Source organism: Megascapheus bottae, chromosome 5, assembly GCF_031878675.1.
Source record: "Megascapheus bottae isolate mThoBot1 chromosome 5, mThoBot2.hap1, whole genome shotgun sequence".
Classification (NCBI taxonomy): Eukaryota; Metazoa; Chordata; class Mammalia; order Rodentia; family Geomyidae; genus Megascapheus; species Megascapheus bottae.
The window spans coordinates 64454956-64475962 of record NC_143513.1 but is presented as its reverse complement, the minus strand read 5'-3'; the positions used below and the strand labels follow the sequence as shown (position 1 = coordinate 64475962).

Below are 21007 nucleotides of genomic sequence, written 5' to 3'. Positions count from 1 at the left end.
TAACTGTTAGTTGATAGTTAACTATTAACAGTTTTATTAACTAGGGGTAGAAATTATATAAGTCTTGGGCAGATGTGTTAGAATGCACAAATAAAATGAAAATACTAGTTAAAATGATAATAATAGCCACAAATATTTATAACTAATACTAGTGTTATTTGTGAGATAATACTCACATCAACAGCACATAACCTAAATAAAAATGATAAAAATGGTACTGAAGAGTGATGACCTTACCACTAAATACTGGTGATCAAAGAAAACATCCATGTAAGATAAATGGTTTACTTTTCAGTTTGTATTTCAGTTATAAATATGAGAAGTAAAATAATTAACCTAAAAAACATAACCATATGATCATGTAGATAATACTAAAGAGTTTAGTCCAAAGCTCAGGGACAACTCCCAGGTCCAGAATTCAAGCCCCATGACCAAAACACACACATACACGCACACACACACACACACACACACACACACACACACACACACACACACACATATACACACAAATTATATTCTGTAGTTTGCTTGGACCATAAAAGTAAAACTTCAGCAAATCAGATATTCAAGTCCTATAGAACTTATTTTAAGTCTTATTCTTTTATGAAGAACATCTGAGTATTTATAAGTAGAAACTTTAGCAGGAGAGCCTTTTGGGAGATGAACAGTTCATAAGGACATTACTTTCCTCATTGCTTTTGTAAGAGACACCCTAGTGAACTGACCTGCTATAGACTGCTACTTTCACCACTTGAGAACATAACTGGAAGTTGTCTATACAGAAAGATACCTGTTATTAGAGTCCAGGTCATTGGTACATTTACTAACACTTTTCAACCTCTCAAAACTCTTGGAAATGAATCTGCTGTGTAAAAACTTCCTAGATTTGTGGTATTCTAACAGCACAAGAAAAAAGTCATCAGAGGTGAATGCACAGCCAAACTGTTACCAGAGATAAATGCACTCCCAAATTCATTGCAGTGTTATTCACAAGGTCCAAAACATGGACACAAAGCATAGGTTCTCATACATTGTAAATTTCCATTGCTCAGTTTCACAATCTACGTTATCTAGTTGCTCTTTGGGAACAAGTTTAACAATACAGAATTAAATATCTACCTTTGTTTCTTCCCTTTTGTCCCATTTTGATTGTTACCTTTATTTGATGGACTTACTATGTATTAAATTTGGAGTAGCACAGTCCCTTTTCCAGGTATCATGTATGATGACTACTAATGGGCTGTTTAGCTTGGGCAGAGCCTGCTTATGACTGGGAAACTTTGTTGTCCTATTTTAAAAAGTATCATTTTATTTTAGGGTAATACTGAAAATTGAACTCAGGGCTACATGCTTGCTAGCCAGGTACTCTACCAGTTGAACCACAACTCCATGCCCTTTCTGCCCCTTTTTATCAGGGCAGAATTTTACCTTATGCCCACAGTGATCACCCAAAACTGTAAGCCCCACATATCTAGGATTACAGACTTGAGCCATCTTCCATACCCAGCTCATTTCTCCCCATTTTGTTATTTCTCAATTTATTATTCACAATCTTAATTTGTCCTCATGTATTTGCACATTTTAGATGGAATTATTTTAGAAAATCCTCATCATACATATGATTTTGATTAGAATCAGACAGCACATTGAATGTAACTCTAAGATTATAAAGATTTGTTTTGTCTTTTTAAAAGAAGTGTAGCCAAGATGTAGTTATCTAATTCTATGTCTTAATTTGTATGCAAGAAAATTAGTGCATTTAAAATAGACAATCCAGTGGGTTTTGTTAAATATATGCAGCCATATACCCATCAATACAATCAAATCTCAAAAGTGCTTTATTTTGCCCTCTGTGGTTATTTCCTTCTCTGGACTCCCATCTGTCTACAACCACGGATGTGCTTTTTGTCATTAATTTCTTTTCTAGAATTTAACATCAATAAGGTCACATTTTAGTGCATTTTGATATCTAAGTTCCTCATAGTATAATACTTTAGATATCTATTCATGTGCATATGGCTAGTTTATTCCTTTTTATTGCTGCTGAAGAATGTCCCATTGTACAATAACTTATTCATCCATGGATGAGTTAATGGATACTTGGTGACCATTATGTATAATGCTATCATAAACACAAGTCTTTGCGGGACACGCTTTCTTATTTTCTCCTGGATAGACACCTAAATTTAGAACGCTGGATTGTAGTGTAGATGTTATGCTTGTAAGAAAGTGCTACACAGTTTTCTAAACTACTGATATTTTACATTCTTATAAGTGATCTGTGGAAATCCAGGCATTCATCCACCCTACCCACCAGTGGGTATCTTAATTGGGTCTCACATTTACATTTACTTGCATCAAGCATGGTGAAGACTCCTGATCATAAACAGAACTTGCTCTCACAATATTAGGTACAAGATATTTATGCTCCCACCAACCAAATGTCAAGTTGTAGCTAAGCATACTTCTGACATCATGGGATCATGAGAATTAAATGAAGTATGCAGGTAAAATGTTTAGTACCATGCCTGCAGCTTGGTAAGTGTTCGGTGAAGGTTAGTTATTTGTTGCTATTGTTAAGCTAGCTCATAAGAATGATAAGAATTTTGTGAGCAATCTTTATGAGGCTACTAATCACAAATGTTGTAGAAGGAGGGAAGGTGATGCAATGTGACTATTTGGGATCATGATGATTTCTTCCACCTTCACATGCTTTAATGACAAATCCACTGGCAAGAAGCAAGGAGGGTTTCCATAAGGAGAATGCGTGGGAGCACTCAGTTAAAGGCCCATGGACACTAGCACTATTGGAATAGAAGTAGAAATGAAAAGAAATAGAGACTCAGGAATAAAGTACTTTGGCATAAATGTTTCGAGGACAAGATGGTTAGGAAGAGCAAGGAGGTAACAGCAAGTAGCCAGTGTGTATAGTATCTGCGTTGAAACCTGTGGCTGACTAAAGAGGCTTTATAGGCAGTTCTGGGCTTACATGGTTTAAATGATTGGAAGACAGATGGGATGGAGAGGATCAGAAGTAAGAGACCTGGACTTAATTAAGGTAAAGATTGAGATGGTGGTGGAAAATTAACCAGCTTTGAGAAAGAGAGGACCTGCTGGTTGATGAATATATCAGTTCCTCCAAACTGAAAACTATCAACTGCATTATGCCCACAAGAAAATTAGTAAACATTTTTATGAATAAAATAACCCAATCCAATGGTGGAGAAATCTAAGTTATTGACAAATACTTTCATACCCCAACCCTTTCCATTCTAGTCACTAAGCATTATTTCCTGAGTTACCTCAAGTGCCCTATCCACCCACGGCACTTTAATCCCTCAAGTCACCACACCTCTCCAGTCACTCTGCCTAGATCTGTTGCCCACTATCATCCTATTCCACTCTCCATGTTGTGACATTGGCCATAGATTTATCTGCCCTTAGCCTGGATCTCTACTTTTTCCTCTTATACTTGCACTGTCTCATTTTTATCCCACCCAGTCTTTGATGCTTTCTCAGTCCACAGAAAGGCACAAACCATGCTTCTAGCCTCCATATGTTTTGGGTCATAATAATGTTTTTAAAAAACATCTCTCATACTGCCATATCTAACCTGTACTCATCTTGCATGTTAAATTAAGAAGAGTATGGCTTGTCAGGCTCTGCTGGAGAGGTGTCAATGGAAAAGGAGTGGGCTACGAAAGTGAGTGAATGAGAGAAATATCAGAGCAGTGTGTTAATAAGTATGAAAATGTAACAACAAAACTTGAATTTGTTTTAAGAAGGGTCACTGGAATAAATGAGGTTGATAGGAATTAGGTAAATTGAGATTTAGTACATATGTATGGGGAAATGTTACAAGGAAACTTCTTCCGAACAAAATATTTGCTAATTAAAGATATTTAAGAAGAAAAAGGAGGATGTTTGGTTTGATGTCAGACCCTGTTCTCTTATCTGTCTTTTCTGGAACTGTGACGTTCTGATCTTAGATAAACATGGGATTGTTCAAGCCAATCATAATGGTAAATCTTAATACTCAGAAGACTATTGGGAGAAGATGGAAGGTTTTGCAACTAGCCTCAAACAAGATCCTGTATCAAAAGAAAAAAATCTTATTTTTTCCTGGAGGCAGATAAATGTTTCATTTCACAGTGGATTTTTGAGAACTTATTAAGGTCTCCTGAAGCATTTGAAAACTTGCTTGGTTTTCAGGGAAGGTTCTTAACATGCTGTTTGCTGTATTCATGCAGTTGATGACCAGCTTTCCTATCTTGAGCTTTAGAAACAAGTTTCTGGCTGAAGCAACATGACGGTACCACTGACCAGCTATCACTTTACATAGGCCCACCAAGCAAGAAATGGTGGGTATTGCACCTTGTGCTTCAGATTTGATGCTTCCTTTATTCTGATTTCCTCAGTTTCAGGATATCATATAGGAGACCCAACAACTAATTTATGCAACGGTGGATTCGGCGGCATAAAAATTAGCTGCAAGAAAGGATCCAGGCAAAATTTCTGCCAGGATTATTTGGCTGGTGAAATAATTTGCTGTTTTATATTGACACATACATTTGAAAGGACAGATGTGGCTCAAAATACATCACACAGTCAAAATTTGGGGGAGAAACATAGGAAAGTCATAAAACTAAGCAGAATAGCCTGGAATGGACCCTTCTTTTTATCATCCTCAGAATGTGGCAGTTCTATCCACACCTTCACACCATACTTCCAGCAATTCCCAGTGTGAAAATACCTTTCTCAAGCTACTCAGTGTGTGGTCCTTTGCCACAAGCTCTCTTACAAACCAATAATAAGCTATGAACAAATACAGGGGACTCCAGGCAAAGACATGGATGAATCAAAGCTAATACAGCCTCATGTAAACCCTAACTTTCAAAAGAAGCAGATAGGACATAGTACTTTCTAGGACTATTGGCTTGGGTCAGAGAAAAATCTTAGGACCAGGATGAGATCAGCATGGGCAAATTTCTTAATGTTTAAGTGCCTTCATTGTACATTAAAGCTATTAGCTAATGTGATGCCTCTAAAAGAAGAGAGACTTATGTATCTCTAGGCTTATGTTTCTATTTAGTTTTACTTTAAATAGCCAAAAGTCTCAGTGTTAGCGTTGGTCCCCAACTGGAGGTGAGTTTTTTTCTTCTTTTATTCGGAAAAGCCACCTTGGAAGTATATAGAAATGTCAGTGACCCTGAAGAATATGTTCCTTGTGGTCTAGTGCTGAGAAAAATTCTACAAACCATATATGCCACAGAACTGAGAAAAATAAGGGAAGGAAGGGAGGACACAAATCAGGATGCATTGTTTACCTAAATTGCTTTGTTAAATGGCAAAAAATCAATACATTAAAAGATTCAATGCATAACCTCAAAGTTATGAAAAGTGAGGGCAAAAGTGTGGTGGGAGGAGAAGGTAAGGATGTTCAAAGAGGTTACATTGCTCAGGAGGCATTGGATTCATAAACTGCTCTGTTGGATGGCAACTCCTTGGTATAAAACCCTAAAGAAAAAAAATTTAAATATATTAAAACCATAAACATAAATAGTGAGAAGAGAAACCAAACCGTCACCACACTTATGCTATGATGTTATTTCCCCTCACAGACTCATGGGGGCAGTATTACGTAAGAGTGGAATGTTCCATGGAACATCAGAGGCACTGGTTATCTTTCTAGTTGTAAGATTTGTTAGCTGTGGGACCAGGATAAGTCACTGAATATTTGATTCATTTACTTCATGTGAAAAACAATAGCAGAGACTGTATGTAAAGCATAAGGATTAAAAGACAGGTGCTCTTCTTATTTTTGAAAATTTATACCTTTGTGATTGTCCATTACAGCCAGCTTGATTCTGGCCGCGTGGAAGGATGGTTTTTCTATTGGATAGAAAAATATTTTTCATTTTGTCTATTTTGTCGCATCTCAAAGGCCTTTTCTGATGACTTTTCTTGTCTTTATAAAACAATGACAACAGTGTAAATATTAATCCCAGTAATCTCTTTTACTTCTCATCTGGAATTTGACCTGAGCAAACAAAAGCATCTAAAAACTGCATAACTGTAATGATCCAAGCTCATTCCAGCCCTCTATCTACTTTGAAAATTATCAAATTGGGAGGGGGGAATGATCTATTTCAATAAAAATTATTCTCTTTTAAGTTCTGTTATCAAAAATGTGCTGCAGTGAAATGATAAGAGAATAAGGGAACAAAGCTGTTATCATAATGCTTTAGACTTTGGTGGAATCTAATTGTAGATGCACACATCTGCTAAAATAAAAATTTCAAGGGTAATAATTTTTCTGATAACTGACTCATTCATCTAATATAGAACATCAATAAAATAACGTGTTGTGCTAACATAAATGGTAGTTTTTAGTCAAATTCAATGTTATAACTGTTTTCTATTTAACACCCTGTCACTCAAAACCAAAAAATCAGATTCTACTTTCCAAATATTAATCTTAAATCATCTAATAAAGGGAACAATGGGAAGTACACAGAGGCTTATACACTATCGCTACTTATTGAGCACCTAACGTTCTTAGAATAAGTACAGTACTAGCTGACTTTTGTTTATATTTTCTAGTCTTCTCTATGATTGGTCTTCTGTAGTTACAGAAACAAAAGCAGATAATGAATAATCTGTCAAGTCCACAGTTTACCTGTGGCTAACTAGGATTATCTACCAATAGTTAGGATTAATTTGCTCTATTTATTGAGTCCTGCTGCCAAACATTGGCCTCCTAAGGGGGTAAAAGACTAACATAACTATTTTTCAATTTAAGAGATTTCTTTTTTTTTTTTTTTGCCAGTCCTGGGGCTTGAACTCAGAGCCTGGGCACTGTCCTTGGACACTTTTTGCTCAAGGCTAGCATTCAGCTAGCTGAGCACAGCATCAACTCTGACTTTTTCTGATACCCAGGAATGGAACCCAGGGCTTGTGCATGCTAGGCAAGTGCTCTGCCACTAGGCTACACTCTCCGTCCAAGAGATTTCTTTTGGAGAATGAGTTACTTGCCAAAACTCTATGAAGCTCTACAGTCTTTCAAAGATATGAACTCAATCAAAGCCAGAGGCAAGGGAGAAGAAAAATATAGCAATTTTTAAAATAGGTAAGGCAGACTAAACAATTGGGCATTCACAGATACTCAGTCTTGGTTTCAAAGGTTGCTGAGGCTAATTGTCTCTGTCTGAAATGTTCCTTTCAATTTTATGCAAATTAGTGTACTCAGTAACCCAGAAAAAGCCAGGAATTGTAGTTTCTTTCCCCTTATCTCTTCCCTTCTTTTGCTTTCTTCTTTCTCTGTTTGGCTCTCCTTTGTAAACAGAAAATAATCAGGCTGCCTACATTTCATTGATGGGATTCTCACTTTCAAATTCTTAACTACTCTATATCAAATTTAAATGTCATCGAAATTCAATATCCCTTGAAGAATGTGTTGAAATCATCCAAGCAGTTTTATGAGTGCAACAGGTAATATAATGTGCACTCTAAGGTGAAATTTCAAACTGTTGAGTCCTGGCATTATAGTTTTGAATTCAGGGTTGAGGATTCATACAAAATTACAGTGTTTGCTAAGTTCAAAGGGAACTACTACTTACTCCATATGGTAATTTAGAAAGAGCTTCCCCAAAATAACCTATTCAGACAAGTTGTTCCAAACCCGACAGTGACCTAGTCTAAATAGCAGACTCTAAAATACATATAATGTTCGTTTTGGCTGACTTTTAAAATCACTACAGAGAATCTCTTTATGAGAAAACATTACATTTTCCCATTACACTGAATGTATTAAGCAAGACCTTAGAAGATCATTGTCAATATATACCCAAAGAAACAGTGGGTGATGGGAAATTTCCCAAAGTCTTAAAATAACTTCACATGAAATGTTTAAAAACAAATGCCCTTTTGGCTAAAAACAGTTGAACTCATTTGTGCTAGCTAACCAATGCCAAGAAGCTAATTAAATTCAGCTTCTAACCAATAACAATCATAGTCAACAGACTGCAATATATTTTAACCTTTTATCTTCTTATGTGGTAGGATTCCAGGCTGTGTCTTCACTGAGGGTGTCATCCTGACCCATCTACACACCAGAGACTACATGCCCATCCTCTTCATCAGAGGAAGGGAAAATGTCACCTAAAGTTCACCATTTGCTAGAGTCAATTTACAGAGAAATTTTAGAAATTATTATTTCATTACCACATTGAAAAGCTTCCGCATTTTGGAAGTGTTTCTGTTTTTTTAAATTTTTCTACCCTTCATTTCACAGCCATCTGGCTCTGATTTTCCTATTACTTTTTAAGTTGGCATCATTTTTATAAATGTAATTTTTATAAATATCCATGTAGACACACACACAACCTTCTCTCAAAAATTCATTGCCAGTACAAAGTCTTTTTCTTTTCCTTCTTTCCTTTCCTTCATTTTCCTTTCCTTTCTATTTTTGATTCCTTCCTTTTCCTTCCTTCTTTTCTTTCCTTCTTCTCCCACTCTCACTTCTGTCTTTCCTTCTTTCCCTCCTTCTTCCTCATAAGAAATGACCCCCTCTCCCTCACCTTGGTCTTCATAAACACTATGTAAGCCCTCCATTGGTAAGATAACACCAACTACAGAAAACAAGTTACTCCCATGTATCTTCATATTGCTTAAGAAGTATCCCTGAAACTAGGAGCAGGTGGCTCACACCTATAATTCTAGCTACTCAGAAGGCTGAGTTCTGAGGATCACAGCTCCTAACCAGCCTGGCCAGAAAAGTCCTCATGAGACTCTCTAACCAACCACTCAAGAAAAAAAAAAAAAAGCAGAAGTGGAACTGTGACTTAAATGTGGTAGAGTACTAGCCTTTAGCAAAAGGGCTCCAGGACAGAGCCCAGGCCATGAGTCTCACAACTGACAAAAAAGAAAAAAAAATATATCCTTGAGTAATATTTTTGTGACCTCTAAGTAAATGTTCAAAATCTACTAGCAACATTGACTATATACAAAGTAAACTTAATTGTTGGTTTTATTTTTATCCGAATTCAGTTTCTAAAAATCATCCATCTTGGATATAAAAACGGATATAAAAACATGCATCTTCCCCAGTAATTTTGGAACTGACCCCTCCAGCAAGGAAAAAGGATGACTAAGACACTTAAAGCAAACTAATTCCATATTATCTTGATGCCAATTGTGTAGACTTTTGTTCAACTCTACAATTTTTACACTATATGTTCTGTGTCACCTCTATATGGTTTTGTTTATACAGTTCTATCAGTGCACTCTTCTTCCTTGAAAATCAGGAATCTGGTACAATTTTCTTTGTACCTTAGTAATCACAGATACCTGACAAAAGTACTTGATCAAAAGAGAAATTCAGGGCTGGGGTGTAGCTTGCCTACAGGATGCAAGGCTCTGAGTTCCCATACCTAGTACCTTAAAATAATTTTTTTAAAAAGGGAAATGCGGGTATTTCTGGAAATCAGAAAAAAATAGCTGTGATTTATATAAAGCATTTCTATAAAGTAACTCATTCTATTTTATGGCTACTTTTGCTAGCAGGTACCTCACCAAGTCTTCCATGGCCAAATCAATCCAATAGCAAACACATCCTATTTACTGCAAGTATTTTCTGAGCCACATGATTTTCAAATACTGTATCACTTTTCTCAAGAGCCTAAAAGGAGCCGGGCATGGTGGCTCACACCTGTAATCCTAGCTACTCAGGAGGCTGAGATCTGAGGATCACAGTTCAAAGCCAGCCTGAGCACTAAAGTCTGTGAGACTCATCTCCAATTTATCACCAGAAAACCAGAAGTGGTGCTGCGGCTCAAAGGGAGAAGGGCGGTAGCCTAGAGCTGAAGAGTTCAGTGACAGCACCCAGGCCCAGAGTTCAAGTCCCATGACCGACCTAAAAAAAAAAAGCTGAAATCTAGAATTATCCATTACAGCTAATCATCTCCCCAATCCATTTATTTTTCCATTTTTTCATGCTTCCTTCAATGATTCTAAATCCTGATCAATGCTTTAACAAGCTTAACTGTACTCTATGTACATCACATGAATAATATCTTTCCATAACGAACTATATTAGTCGGCACTGAGCCACGAATCTCTAAGCTGTGAAAAGTTATGAGTATTCTCACATTTGCCATCTCTTGGTGAGATCCCATTGGCTTTCATACAAATATTTAATAGGTACTTCTCCTCGTGCCAGATGCTGTTCATCAAGCTAGCTAGTTGTCAGTAAAGCAGACCAAGTACCCATCTTCCTAATAAGTCTGCCAGAGGGAGGCCATGTATTTAAGGAAAGGCAGCTTATGTTGTGATATGTGTGGGTATAGAAAAGTAGTGCAGGCCTAAAGATCTGAAATGCATCCTTATTATAAAATCGCAGCTGCCTAGAATGGAATTCATCAACTTAGTGCTATTCTACTAACCACATTCATTGTGGCATGCTTCTGGAGTTCATCTTTCATATTACCTAACAGCCATTCAACCTTGAAGACAATTTACCCATCTTTCAGAAAGCTTTGCCACCCTCAACTTCCTAGTAACGTGTCAAAACACTACAAACTGACAGTTCTAGTTATAGTACACTGTGTTGCAATATTCCACATTTTCTGTCATTTTCAAACATACTTCAATCTCAATGATCACAAGAGTTAGAGGCCACTAGAGATGAAGTATATTCTTCATAGTATATAAAGATGAGATGGCTAAATGAGTCAATCAATGAATGCATAGATAAAGCCATGCATTCTTGGTACCAAACAATAAACTTGAAACTCAAGAGTGCAAACTGTATCAGAACACTTTATAAATATGAATTCCAAAGAAACTCAATTGTGCACAAAATATACAGTTATAGTTTCTAAATTTACACTTGTTGAAAACATAGAACAAATCTCCAAGGTAAAATAACTAAAATAACTAAAACACATAGCTCTATAAATGAGGCAATCTAGTATATTGGAAAGAATCCATTTTTTGCCAGTCCTGGGCTTGAACTCAGGGCCTAAGCACTGTCCTTGGGCTTTCTCAAGACTACTGCTCTATCACTTCAGCCACAGCACCACTTCCGGCTTTTTCTACGTATGTAGTACCAAGGAATCGAACCCGGGTCTTCGTGCATGCTAGGTAAGCACTCTCCCACTAGGCCAAATTCCTGGCCCAAGAATCCATTTTTAAAAGAGAGAAATTATCAGATGAATTATTTCTTGACTTCTTTAAACAAATCACAAATTACTAATAAAAACACCTTTGTACAATAACTTCACTTTATTCATTTGTCTTTTGAAACTCAAAGTGGAATCTTATTGATCAATATAGAGTTATTTTGCAAGACCAAGTCCAATTTTTCTTCATTTTATAGTTGCTATAAATCTATATCAAGTATTTCAAATGCAGATACATAACTAAGAGGCACCCACTGAAATCTTTCCAAGGGATATGAAGAGACATTGTGGCACATGATTGGACGGATGAGTCTGAGTTGTTGACATAAACAGTGGAAGAATTTTCTACTAGCCAACCGAAGACCTGAGGTTTGGGTGGCTTTTTGACAAAGGCATCTATGCAAACGCCATCAGTAGCACACACGTTAATAGCACTGATATTTTCTACATTTGCTCTTTGCTTGCAATTCAAGTTGGCAAAACAGCTGCACTTAAATTTCCTGGAGAAATGATGCAGATCGTGAAGTGTGGGCTTCCCATGTACTACATACTGTCCAACTTGTGGAGTTCGAATTTCAAAATTCAATGGATTTAAATGAAGATAGTCACTTGCATTCCAATGTCTCCTTGTACACACGCCTTGATCCTGGCATAGTACTTGACTACACATTTTGGCTGCTAGGGTGACGTTGATTAAGTAAGGATTCAATGTAGTCTCCAAGTAAGTATGTAAATTAAGACAAGACTTCTGTACAATGATAAGATAGTCATGAATTAGTCAATATACAAAATAATTCACCAAAATAAGCAACTTTTCTTTTTCTTTTACCATTATCAGAGTTTACATACAGGGCCTTGTGCTTGCCAGGAAAGCCCTCTACCACTTAAGCCCTAGGCTGTTTTTGCTTTGCTTTGCAGATAAGGTCTCATGCTTTTGCCTCAGCCAAACTGAGTCTACTGTGATCTTTCTACTCAGCAGCCCAAGAAGCTGGAATTACAGATGTGAGGAACCATGTCGAAGTTCCCTTAACAAGCAATTTTTAAGAAACCACTGAACTCGCACACACCAAGTAGGAGGAAATATAACTTTATTTTTGCCTTACCAAGCAAGATAACTTTAACTGTTTTGTGAAAATATATATAAATTTTACATGCCATTTTATATTACTGAATAATTGATTAATTTTGGTTTAACATATTCCAGCCTACATCTTTTTCAATAATGCATGGATTAATGTAGGGGATAAAAAAGGCATAGCACATATATTCCAATATGTGCTCTGGAGTCCATTTGTATTCATTGGAGTACCAGTTTCTTTAATGACCAGCGGTATGAATTTGGGCCCCTTGAAAGGCTTGAAAGCCTTCTTAGTTCCCAATTTTGGTGATCTTGGGAAAAGCAATAAACCTGATATTCTTTAGTGTCTTCATCTGCAAAGTAAGGATGATTTTGGAGCCTATTGCATTGGGTTGTTTTAAGGATGAAAAGATAATATATAAAAGTAATTAATATAATGCTTAAGATAACACTTAATAAACAAAATGAATGCAGTAAATATGACATTTGTAATCAAGCTAAAACACCATTGAAAAAGTGGCTCAAACTAAACATACTCCACAAAGTATATCTCATGCTAAATGCTATATATAGCCAGTTGTGTAGACAGAATAGCAGTTGTTTCACAAATTTGGTAGAGAATGAGTGATGAGTACATAGAAAGATTCATCTTGAGACTGTTCTCAAACCTGGACATGGGCCTTTACAACAACATTGGAAATATCATTTTTCTTTAAAATGAATAATTCTATTAGGTGATCTGACTGACCTACCTTTTTGTCAGACCAAGAGAAGTAATGGTGTTATATCTGACAGACAAGGCAAGAAATTCTGGTAATTCCCAGTCAAATCAGTATCTTATCCCCTTAATTGAAGTGATGGCATCTATTCTTGGCTTAATAATGGCCTCCAAAGATATCTCTAAACTAATCCCCAGAAAAATGTGATCATGTTAGCTTATATGAACAAACTAATTTGTAGATAGTAATGAGATTATTTTCCAGAAATATCCGGGAGGGGGCTGGGAGTTTGGCCTAGTGGCAGAGTGCTTGCCTAGCGTGCAAGAAGACCCGGGTTTGATTCCTTAGAATCACATACATAGAAAAAGCCAGAAGTTATGCTGTGGCTCAAGTGGTAGAGCTCTATCCTTGAGAAAGCCCAAGGATACTGCTCAGGCCCTGAGTTTAAGGCCCCGGACTGGCAAAAACAAAAAGAAATATCTGAGAGGCCGCAATCTAATTATACAAGTATCTAAAAGGTTAGAAACTTTTCTAGGTGTATGCACTAGATAAGAAAAGATGAGATGGGGATGAAAAAGATACTTGAAGTTCAAAGGTGAATTAAACATTGCTAACTTTGAAGAAGGAAGAAGTCCAAGAGTTAACGAGTATAGGGACCTCTAGAAGATGGAAATGGCCAGTGCAGTCATGGAGCTCTCACTTGTACAAGCATATGGAAAGCCAACATTTCAAATTAGAACTGAAGATTCTTGCCTCAAAAGGAATTCATCCTCTTAATATTAGCCCACTGAGTCACAGAAACAATAATAAACAACCCACCTGTCTTCTTAACTTTCCCAAAGGCTTTTCATGGTGATTAGAATAAAATTCCACTTCTCTTAACCTACATACAGTCTGTTATGGTAAAACCCTTCTTCCCGTTTATACAACTCTCTGCTACCCATGCTCTGTCTGTCTCACAGATGTAGTTAAAATAAATAGAATAGCTTAGGTCACTTTGAGTTTCACAAGTGCTTGTAAATGTAAGGTAAGAAATCTAGCCAAAGAACAACGGTCAGGTGATACATTTATCTAAAAGTCTTGCAACTGCAAGTCTATTTTCAACAGATACTAGAACAGGGCCCTGAGCTCTGGACCTTGTTCCTCATTATCCATGACACAATCATCACTAATATTATTACAGTATCCATCAGGGAAGGAAAAATTCAGTTCCATCTTAGAATATATAATACACACACACACACACACACACACACACTCACACACACACTACTCTTCAGCCAAGAGAAATGAAGTGATGAAAATAAAGATGATATGGATAAAGACAAATGAAAATAAAGACAATTCTCTGACATGAAATGCCATGTCAGAAAAGTGAAATTGTAGCCTTGGTTTTGTTACAAGCCATTTTCCCTAGAAAATTTCACTTAATCTCACTGAACTTCTGAATGTTCTCTGAAAACTGGTGTAATATTCTCTACCTTGCAATCTAATGTAAACAAATGGAAGATATTTTGATTTATCATACACCTAACTAGGGTGTGTTGAGCATAATTATTACCCGTTTATAGAACACACACACTCACACACACACACACACACACACACACACACAAACACAACCATTAAAGGCCAAAACCTTTCCATCTGTTGCCTACCAATTCAACTTACCATATTTCGTGCTAAACTAAGAGTGCCCCATATTACCATTCCAGAGGCACCCAGAGCAACGGTTTCACCAATTGTATTCACAAGGTCCTCCTGGCAAATGTGATAGAATTAGCAGAGAATAAAATGAGCATTTCTCAACAAATGGCAATGATATCAATGCTAAATGTGTTGGTTCAACAATAATAAACTCAACATTTTCCATTATAAAAATAGTGAACATTGTTGTTCTATCTTGTTTTCCTAACTGGTACTGTGTGTAATTTCAGAGATTCATGGCAATCAAACCACTGCTTTACCATTTTAGCTATATCCCCAACCATTTTTCCTTTTAACAGGAACATGTGTTTTCCCTAGGTCAGAATGGACTAGATCTTGCTTTCCTTATAGCTGAGATGAGACTCATTCCACTGTGTCCAGCTTTCTCTTGTTTGAGATGAGGTCTCATTAACTTTCTCCCCAAGCAAGTCTCCAACCATAGACCCAGCAGTCTCAGCCTCCTGAGCACCTATATAGGATTGTAGGAACCAGCAACCAAGCCTGGCATAGTATTGTTTCAATTACTTCTGTTGTAAAGAGAGGAAAAACTGAAATAGAGTTACAATAATGCCTATACCAATTCTCCCTGATCTCTTAGCTATTATACGGCTATAGTAAAGGTAATATTCGAATGTCTTCATAAACACGGCATAGCGTACTTTTGTGTACATTCCTAAAATGACTTCTCAAGCCCAATTTCACTGCCTTCAAAATTATTCAGTTCCACTAAAGACTATTCGCGAACACTATTTTCCTACCTGTCACACTTTGATGTACTTACCTGAGAAAGGAATTGCAAAGTTAAATCGCTGAAAACTAGGCGAGCATAAACAAAAATCGGAAGTGGACTCCTAGCATCCCGCACTTTAGAGACCCTAATGGCTTCCTGTACGCGGTTGCGCACATAAAGGACAGCTTTCGGAGATGCCTCTAATTCGCTTCTCAAATAAACGGATGGAAAGAGAGCTGTGCTTTCTTCCCACAACCAATGCAGGGCATCGTTTCTTTTCTTTTCTATATCCGGGCACTGTCCACTGTAACCCGGCCTCAGGGGGTTATGATTGTAGCAGTCTGGAAAAAGATAGTAACCCCATAAGCGATTGGGTCGAAGCAATTTTCCCAATCTTAAAGTCTCTAACATGAAATTCTTCCCTGCCTCTTCAAATTCTGTCTTGGCTATCTCGGTGGCTTCTGTGAGGTTAAGGTCGACATCGCGCTGCTGAACCAACTCAATCGACTTGTTTTTGTAAATATCCTTAGGTACCCAGTTTCTTTCCCAAATGGGTCTCCAGTCTTCCCAGTCAATGACAGCCAGACCTATTTTGTCCGTTGGCATGTAATACAAAATGTCTTCATTGGCTTTTGTCAAATGATCTTGTAAAGACCCCAGCTGGGGGATTCCTCCATTTATACTATTACTTGCACTATCTATGTGAGGATAGTAACCAAGTCTATTAGTGTAAAATATTGTAATACTTTGCCCTATGGCTGTTTTCCGTGGACTTCCCGTAAAAGAGAAGAGTTTCAAGTCTAGCGGCTCATTAAACTTTCCAACACACAATTCCGTTGGGGCATTCCAGGCCCAGACGAAAGGCTTATTTGGGATAATAGGAGGTGCTCTGAAATCCTGTGTCAAGCAACATGGTATCAAAAGGTAGACCAGCACTGTGTGAGATACGCCACAGAGCTCACTGTAACTCCTGAAGAAAAGGTGTTCGAAACTTGGCATTCCCATTGCAAGGGGCAATGGCAGATGGGGAGAAATGCTTAATTCTTTGTACAAATTTTGGTTTCTCCAATATTTGATGCAGAGAAGAAAGCTAGTGAGTGGAATGAGGTCACATTGATGGGTTGAGGCCCGATGGTTATGTTACATTTAAATATAGTTCTTCTTGCTTCATGTTTCAGGAAGGCAAGTTGCATCATCCACAGCTGAAAACAAAACAGACACACACACACACACACACACACACACACACACACACACACACACACACAAAGAATTACAGAATGTGCTGTTATACTGTTTGGCTTTATCCATGGTTGCAAGCTTTAACTTTATATACAAGGAGTTTAATGAGATTGAGGGAGATAAAACTTATTCCTGTGTTTCAATTAATAAAATTATTTTCTCTTCTGTATGATACAAATTCAATAATAATTAATACTACTTTCATCCTCACAAGTCATTTCTGAACCTTCAGTGAGTTGATTGTAACTATTTCTCCTTGTGTGTACAGATGTACAGAATATTATAGCAAGCAAGGATGTAAATCAATTGAGGGAAACTAAATTCAAAGTTGTGCTTCCAGTTCTTTTTATTGCTTTTTTGAAAGTCTCCTAGATAGTTAATTGCCAAACAGTGAATACAACCTCTCAAACATAGTAAACTTTCATAATTTTATGAACCTTGCTATTGGTATGATGTTAACAGTTGGTCCAGGGTTTTTTACTTGCTAGGCAAGTATTGCACCATATTCCAGCCCTTCTTATTTGTATTTTTTGAACAGAATTGCAGTAACTTTGCCTGAGCTGACTTCAAAAATACAGATTTTCCTACACCAACCTTCACAAAATTATAGGTATGCAAGCCCATTTCTATCCCTTTTCTTTTTTGTTTTCACTAAGGAAGTACTACCATACATAGTCAAAATGACAAGTGCTTCTTCAAATACTACTCTCATCAAAATCATACTTTCATGTTTGTGAAAGTGATACTTTTTTTTTCCATTTGTCATGGGGCTTGTAACTCAGGGACTAGGCTCTGTCCCTGAGCTCTTTTATTCAAAGGTCACACAGCTCCACTTCTGGTTTGGTGGTTAATTGGAGATAACAGTCTCCCAGACTTTCCTCAAATCTCAGCCTCTGGAGTAGCTAGGCCATGCCTGTGCCTGGCTCTGAAAGTGAAATTGGCTACTTCATATCTTCTAGGCAAGAATTGGCCTTAGTCCAGTTTTAAAATAAAGACATCAATTTTGGCCTTTTAACAGAGTTGGATAAGCAAAATATGTTGTCAGTCTGACTGAAACATGGAGAAGTATCAGCCAGTTTTGAGGTGCAAGGCTCTGAACCAAGAGTAAGAAATTAAATTATATACTATTTAGAATTTGGTATTTGCAAGTTTTAGTACAAGCAGATATAATTAAAGGCTCTCTTTCTGAAGGATTTGTTCTACCTTTTTTTTTTGGTGGGGGGAGAAAACCTGGGCCCTTACTTTTAAGTAGATTAATAGCACACTACTATGAAAGGTACAGTTCAAATAAAATGTCTTCCCAGTTGGGCCCAGTGGCTCATGCCTGTATTCCTAGCTACTCAGGAAGCTGAAATCTGAGGATTGTGGTTCAAAGCCAGCCTGGGCCATGAGACTCTTATCTCCAGTTAACCACTAGAAAACTGGAAGGGGCACTGTGACTCAAGGGGTAGGGATGTAGCCTTGAGCTGAAGAGCTCAGGGACAATGTCCAGAGTTCAAGTCCTATGACAAAAAAAAATTAAATGAAATGTCTTCCCATAAATGTTGGGGGAATCATTCTTTAAAATTCAACATGAGCCACAATCACATTGGGTACAAGAAACTTGTGAGGCTTCCAACCCAAATTAGCCTAACCTATTCCATTTTGTTAAGGCTTCCATTTGTCTGTCAGGATGGTTGCTTTACATTGTTTTGCAAGAACTGTTTATTGGAATTCAAGCAAAACCCGACATGTGTCTTGCCTGACAATATATTTTTGCAAAGGGTTGTTCTAGCTGACAATCAGCTTGACAAAAACTGCATCAATCACCTGGAACAGGTAACTAAAACTAAAACAAGATAAAAACTATAGAACCAAAACCTTTGCAGCACATTATTTTTTCTCCATCTTTATACTTATAAACTCCAATTATAACCTCACTTTTCTGGTGTCTGGTTCCTTCCCTCACTTGGAAATTAAATAACTGTTTGCATCCTTGCCCGCTACCATGACTTGTGATGAATTCTTTTATACCTTAGACTTTTCCTAAAGTCCTCTTACCCAAAAGAACTTAGTTCATAATTTGAACACATAAACTGACCATCAACTCCAATTATAAGTTGTAGGGAATCTAAACTGAGAGTTTTGAACAAACTTTTAAAACATCAGCATAAAAGCCAAAGTAGAAAATGTTTCAAATTTCTTAATTCAAGTTGACACTAGGTATGTGGTTTTATTTCCGGGTCTTCTATTCTGTTCCATTGATCTTCTGATCTATTTTTGTGCCAATATCATGCTGTTTTTGTTACTATGGCTCTATCGTATACAAAATTATATGTGGATTTTCAGAAAACAACAGAGCATTTGAACAGTGGTATTGTACTAGAAAGTTTCTTTTTATATCATATAATCTAAGCCACTATAGTCTGTATAATTTGGTCAAACTCATACATTGTAAACTTGACTCCACGAGAGTAATTAACACCATTATATTTTTACAAATAGTTATATTATTTATAAAATACAATAACTTACAGTGAGGCAATCTGAAAACAAATGATTACATAAAGGTATCCATCAATTACCAAACGGTTTATGTATTGAGTCAAAAGTCTCCCCTGTAGCTTATTGGCCTGTACTTATTTCCTATAAGATGTGACATATTTATGGCTTGAGGAGAGATGAAGAAATAACAGACAATTAATTCTACTATAACAGTCACAACATTTCTGAACAAATTATTTTCCAATGTACTACTTGTACCTATCACCAGATTTCTGGTAGCTACCAATCTACCTGAGGCATTTCCCCAAGCCCACACTGCTGTGTGTCACTGTTCAAGGAGTGCATTTACCTCCAGCTTTTGGCCTTTCTTGGTCTGGTTATTGCCTGCCTGAATGCTTACTACATGGGCAGAATGCAGTCCAACCAGTGCGTTGACACTGATAATGGCAATAAGGAAGTTATTTATTGGTAGAAATTAAATACTTTTGCACAAAAATTCTGTGGTACTTATGAGGCTTTCTAATCCCACATTGCCCTTAATTGTCAGGGCAGGTAGAACATACAATTCTAAAAATAAAGAGGATTTTGAGGGGGGAATTGTCAAGAAACTACACTAAATGACAAGTAATATCTTTGGCCTTTTCAAAAGTCTATACTATCCCAAACAGGTGATTAAATGAACATGTTTGAATAACTTTTGGCGACCCTATATGTACTGGGATCTGGAAAACTTTCCATTTTCCAAGCTAGTGAGTGTTACAGGGACTTGTATGAAAGATTTTATGTTAGGACATCACACACAAAAACTCACTAGTAGATGTGGAATACATTACGACCTGAAAAAATATCTGGCCTCTACTGGCTGAAATGTCGGGCATGTCTTTCAATCAGGAGACTGAGTGTAAATCAAGATTGTTAGAAGAAAGCATGCACTTTTACCTTGCTAAGAAGGACGTTAGGAAGAACATCTAGCCTTGGGTATGTACCTCCTTCATTGTAAAAACAAAAATCTTCCTGCATTCATGCAAACCATGCCAAGCTAGGCCCAGGTTGGACTCCCAGGAAGATTGTGAGGTTGTTACTGCAGGTGATCTCATAGTAAGGATCAGAGCATCCATTTCAATGCTCTAGAAGGATGACATCACAAAGCAGCGAGCTTTTCCCAAGAGCACAGAGCAAGGTACTTCCATCTTTTCCTCCTTAAATTCTTTTTGCTGTAAGGGGTAAACAACAACAACAACAACAACAAAATGTAATCAGTCTTATTCTTTGCCCTTCTGTCTCTAGATGCCTTACATTAAAAGCTTGCCAAATTACAAACCAATTCTTTCATTTATGAAATTATGGCATATAAACATAGAAGATAAAACAGCTTAGAAAAACTATTTGTGTATTATTTCCCCTAATTGTTCTCAGGGACAAGGATATTATATGAACATGTCACAGGATTTGTAACTTTAAAAAGGTGGCTTTTGCAGGCCAGGAGTTTGGCCTACTGGTAGAGTGCTTGCCTTAGCATGCACGAAACCATGGGTTCAATTCCTTGGTACCACATACATAGCAAAAGCCGGAAGTGATGCTGTGGCTCTAATTTAGTATCACTACAAAAAATCTTGAAAACTGCCAATTTGAAGTTAATAGTTTAATGTCTGTAGGAGCATGCTTATGAAAGGCTTGGGGCAAGAATATCACATGCTTATCGCTAGCATGGACAATATAATGAGCTACTACAACAGCCCCCCAAATTATCTTCTATTCCTCTCCAAAATCATCACCCTCTGGATTTACAACGGCCCATTAAGAAGGAGTTTGTGCAATCAATGCTGGAAAACACGGCTTTCATTTGAATCCTATGGGACAAAAA

The 21007-nt window shown here is 37.1% G+C and overlaps 1 protein-coding gene across 1 annotated transcript; it reads right to left on the bottom strand.

Moving 5' to 3' along the window:
- Positions 1–11267: 11267 nt before the first annotated feature.
- On the bottom strand, positions 11268–20335 carry LOC150063518 (hyaluronidase PH-20-like). Its single transcript, XM_090333233.1, has 4 exons — positions 20083–20335; positions 15469–16619; positions 14652–14741; positions 11268–11931 (listed from the first exon to the last, which is right to left on the bottom strand). Exons 2-4 carry the CDS (start codon positions 16420–16422, stop codon positions 11392–11394), a joined length of 1584 nt encoding a protein of 527 aa, XP_090189359.1. The 5' UTR covers positions 16423–16619; positions 20083–20335; the 3' UTR covers positions 11268–11391.
- Between the last annotated feature and the right edge of the window lie 672 nt (positions 20336–21007).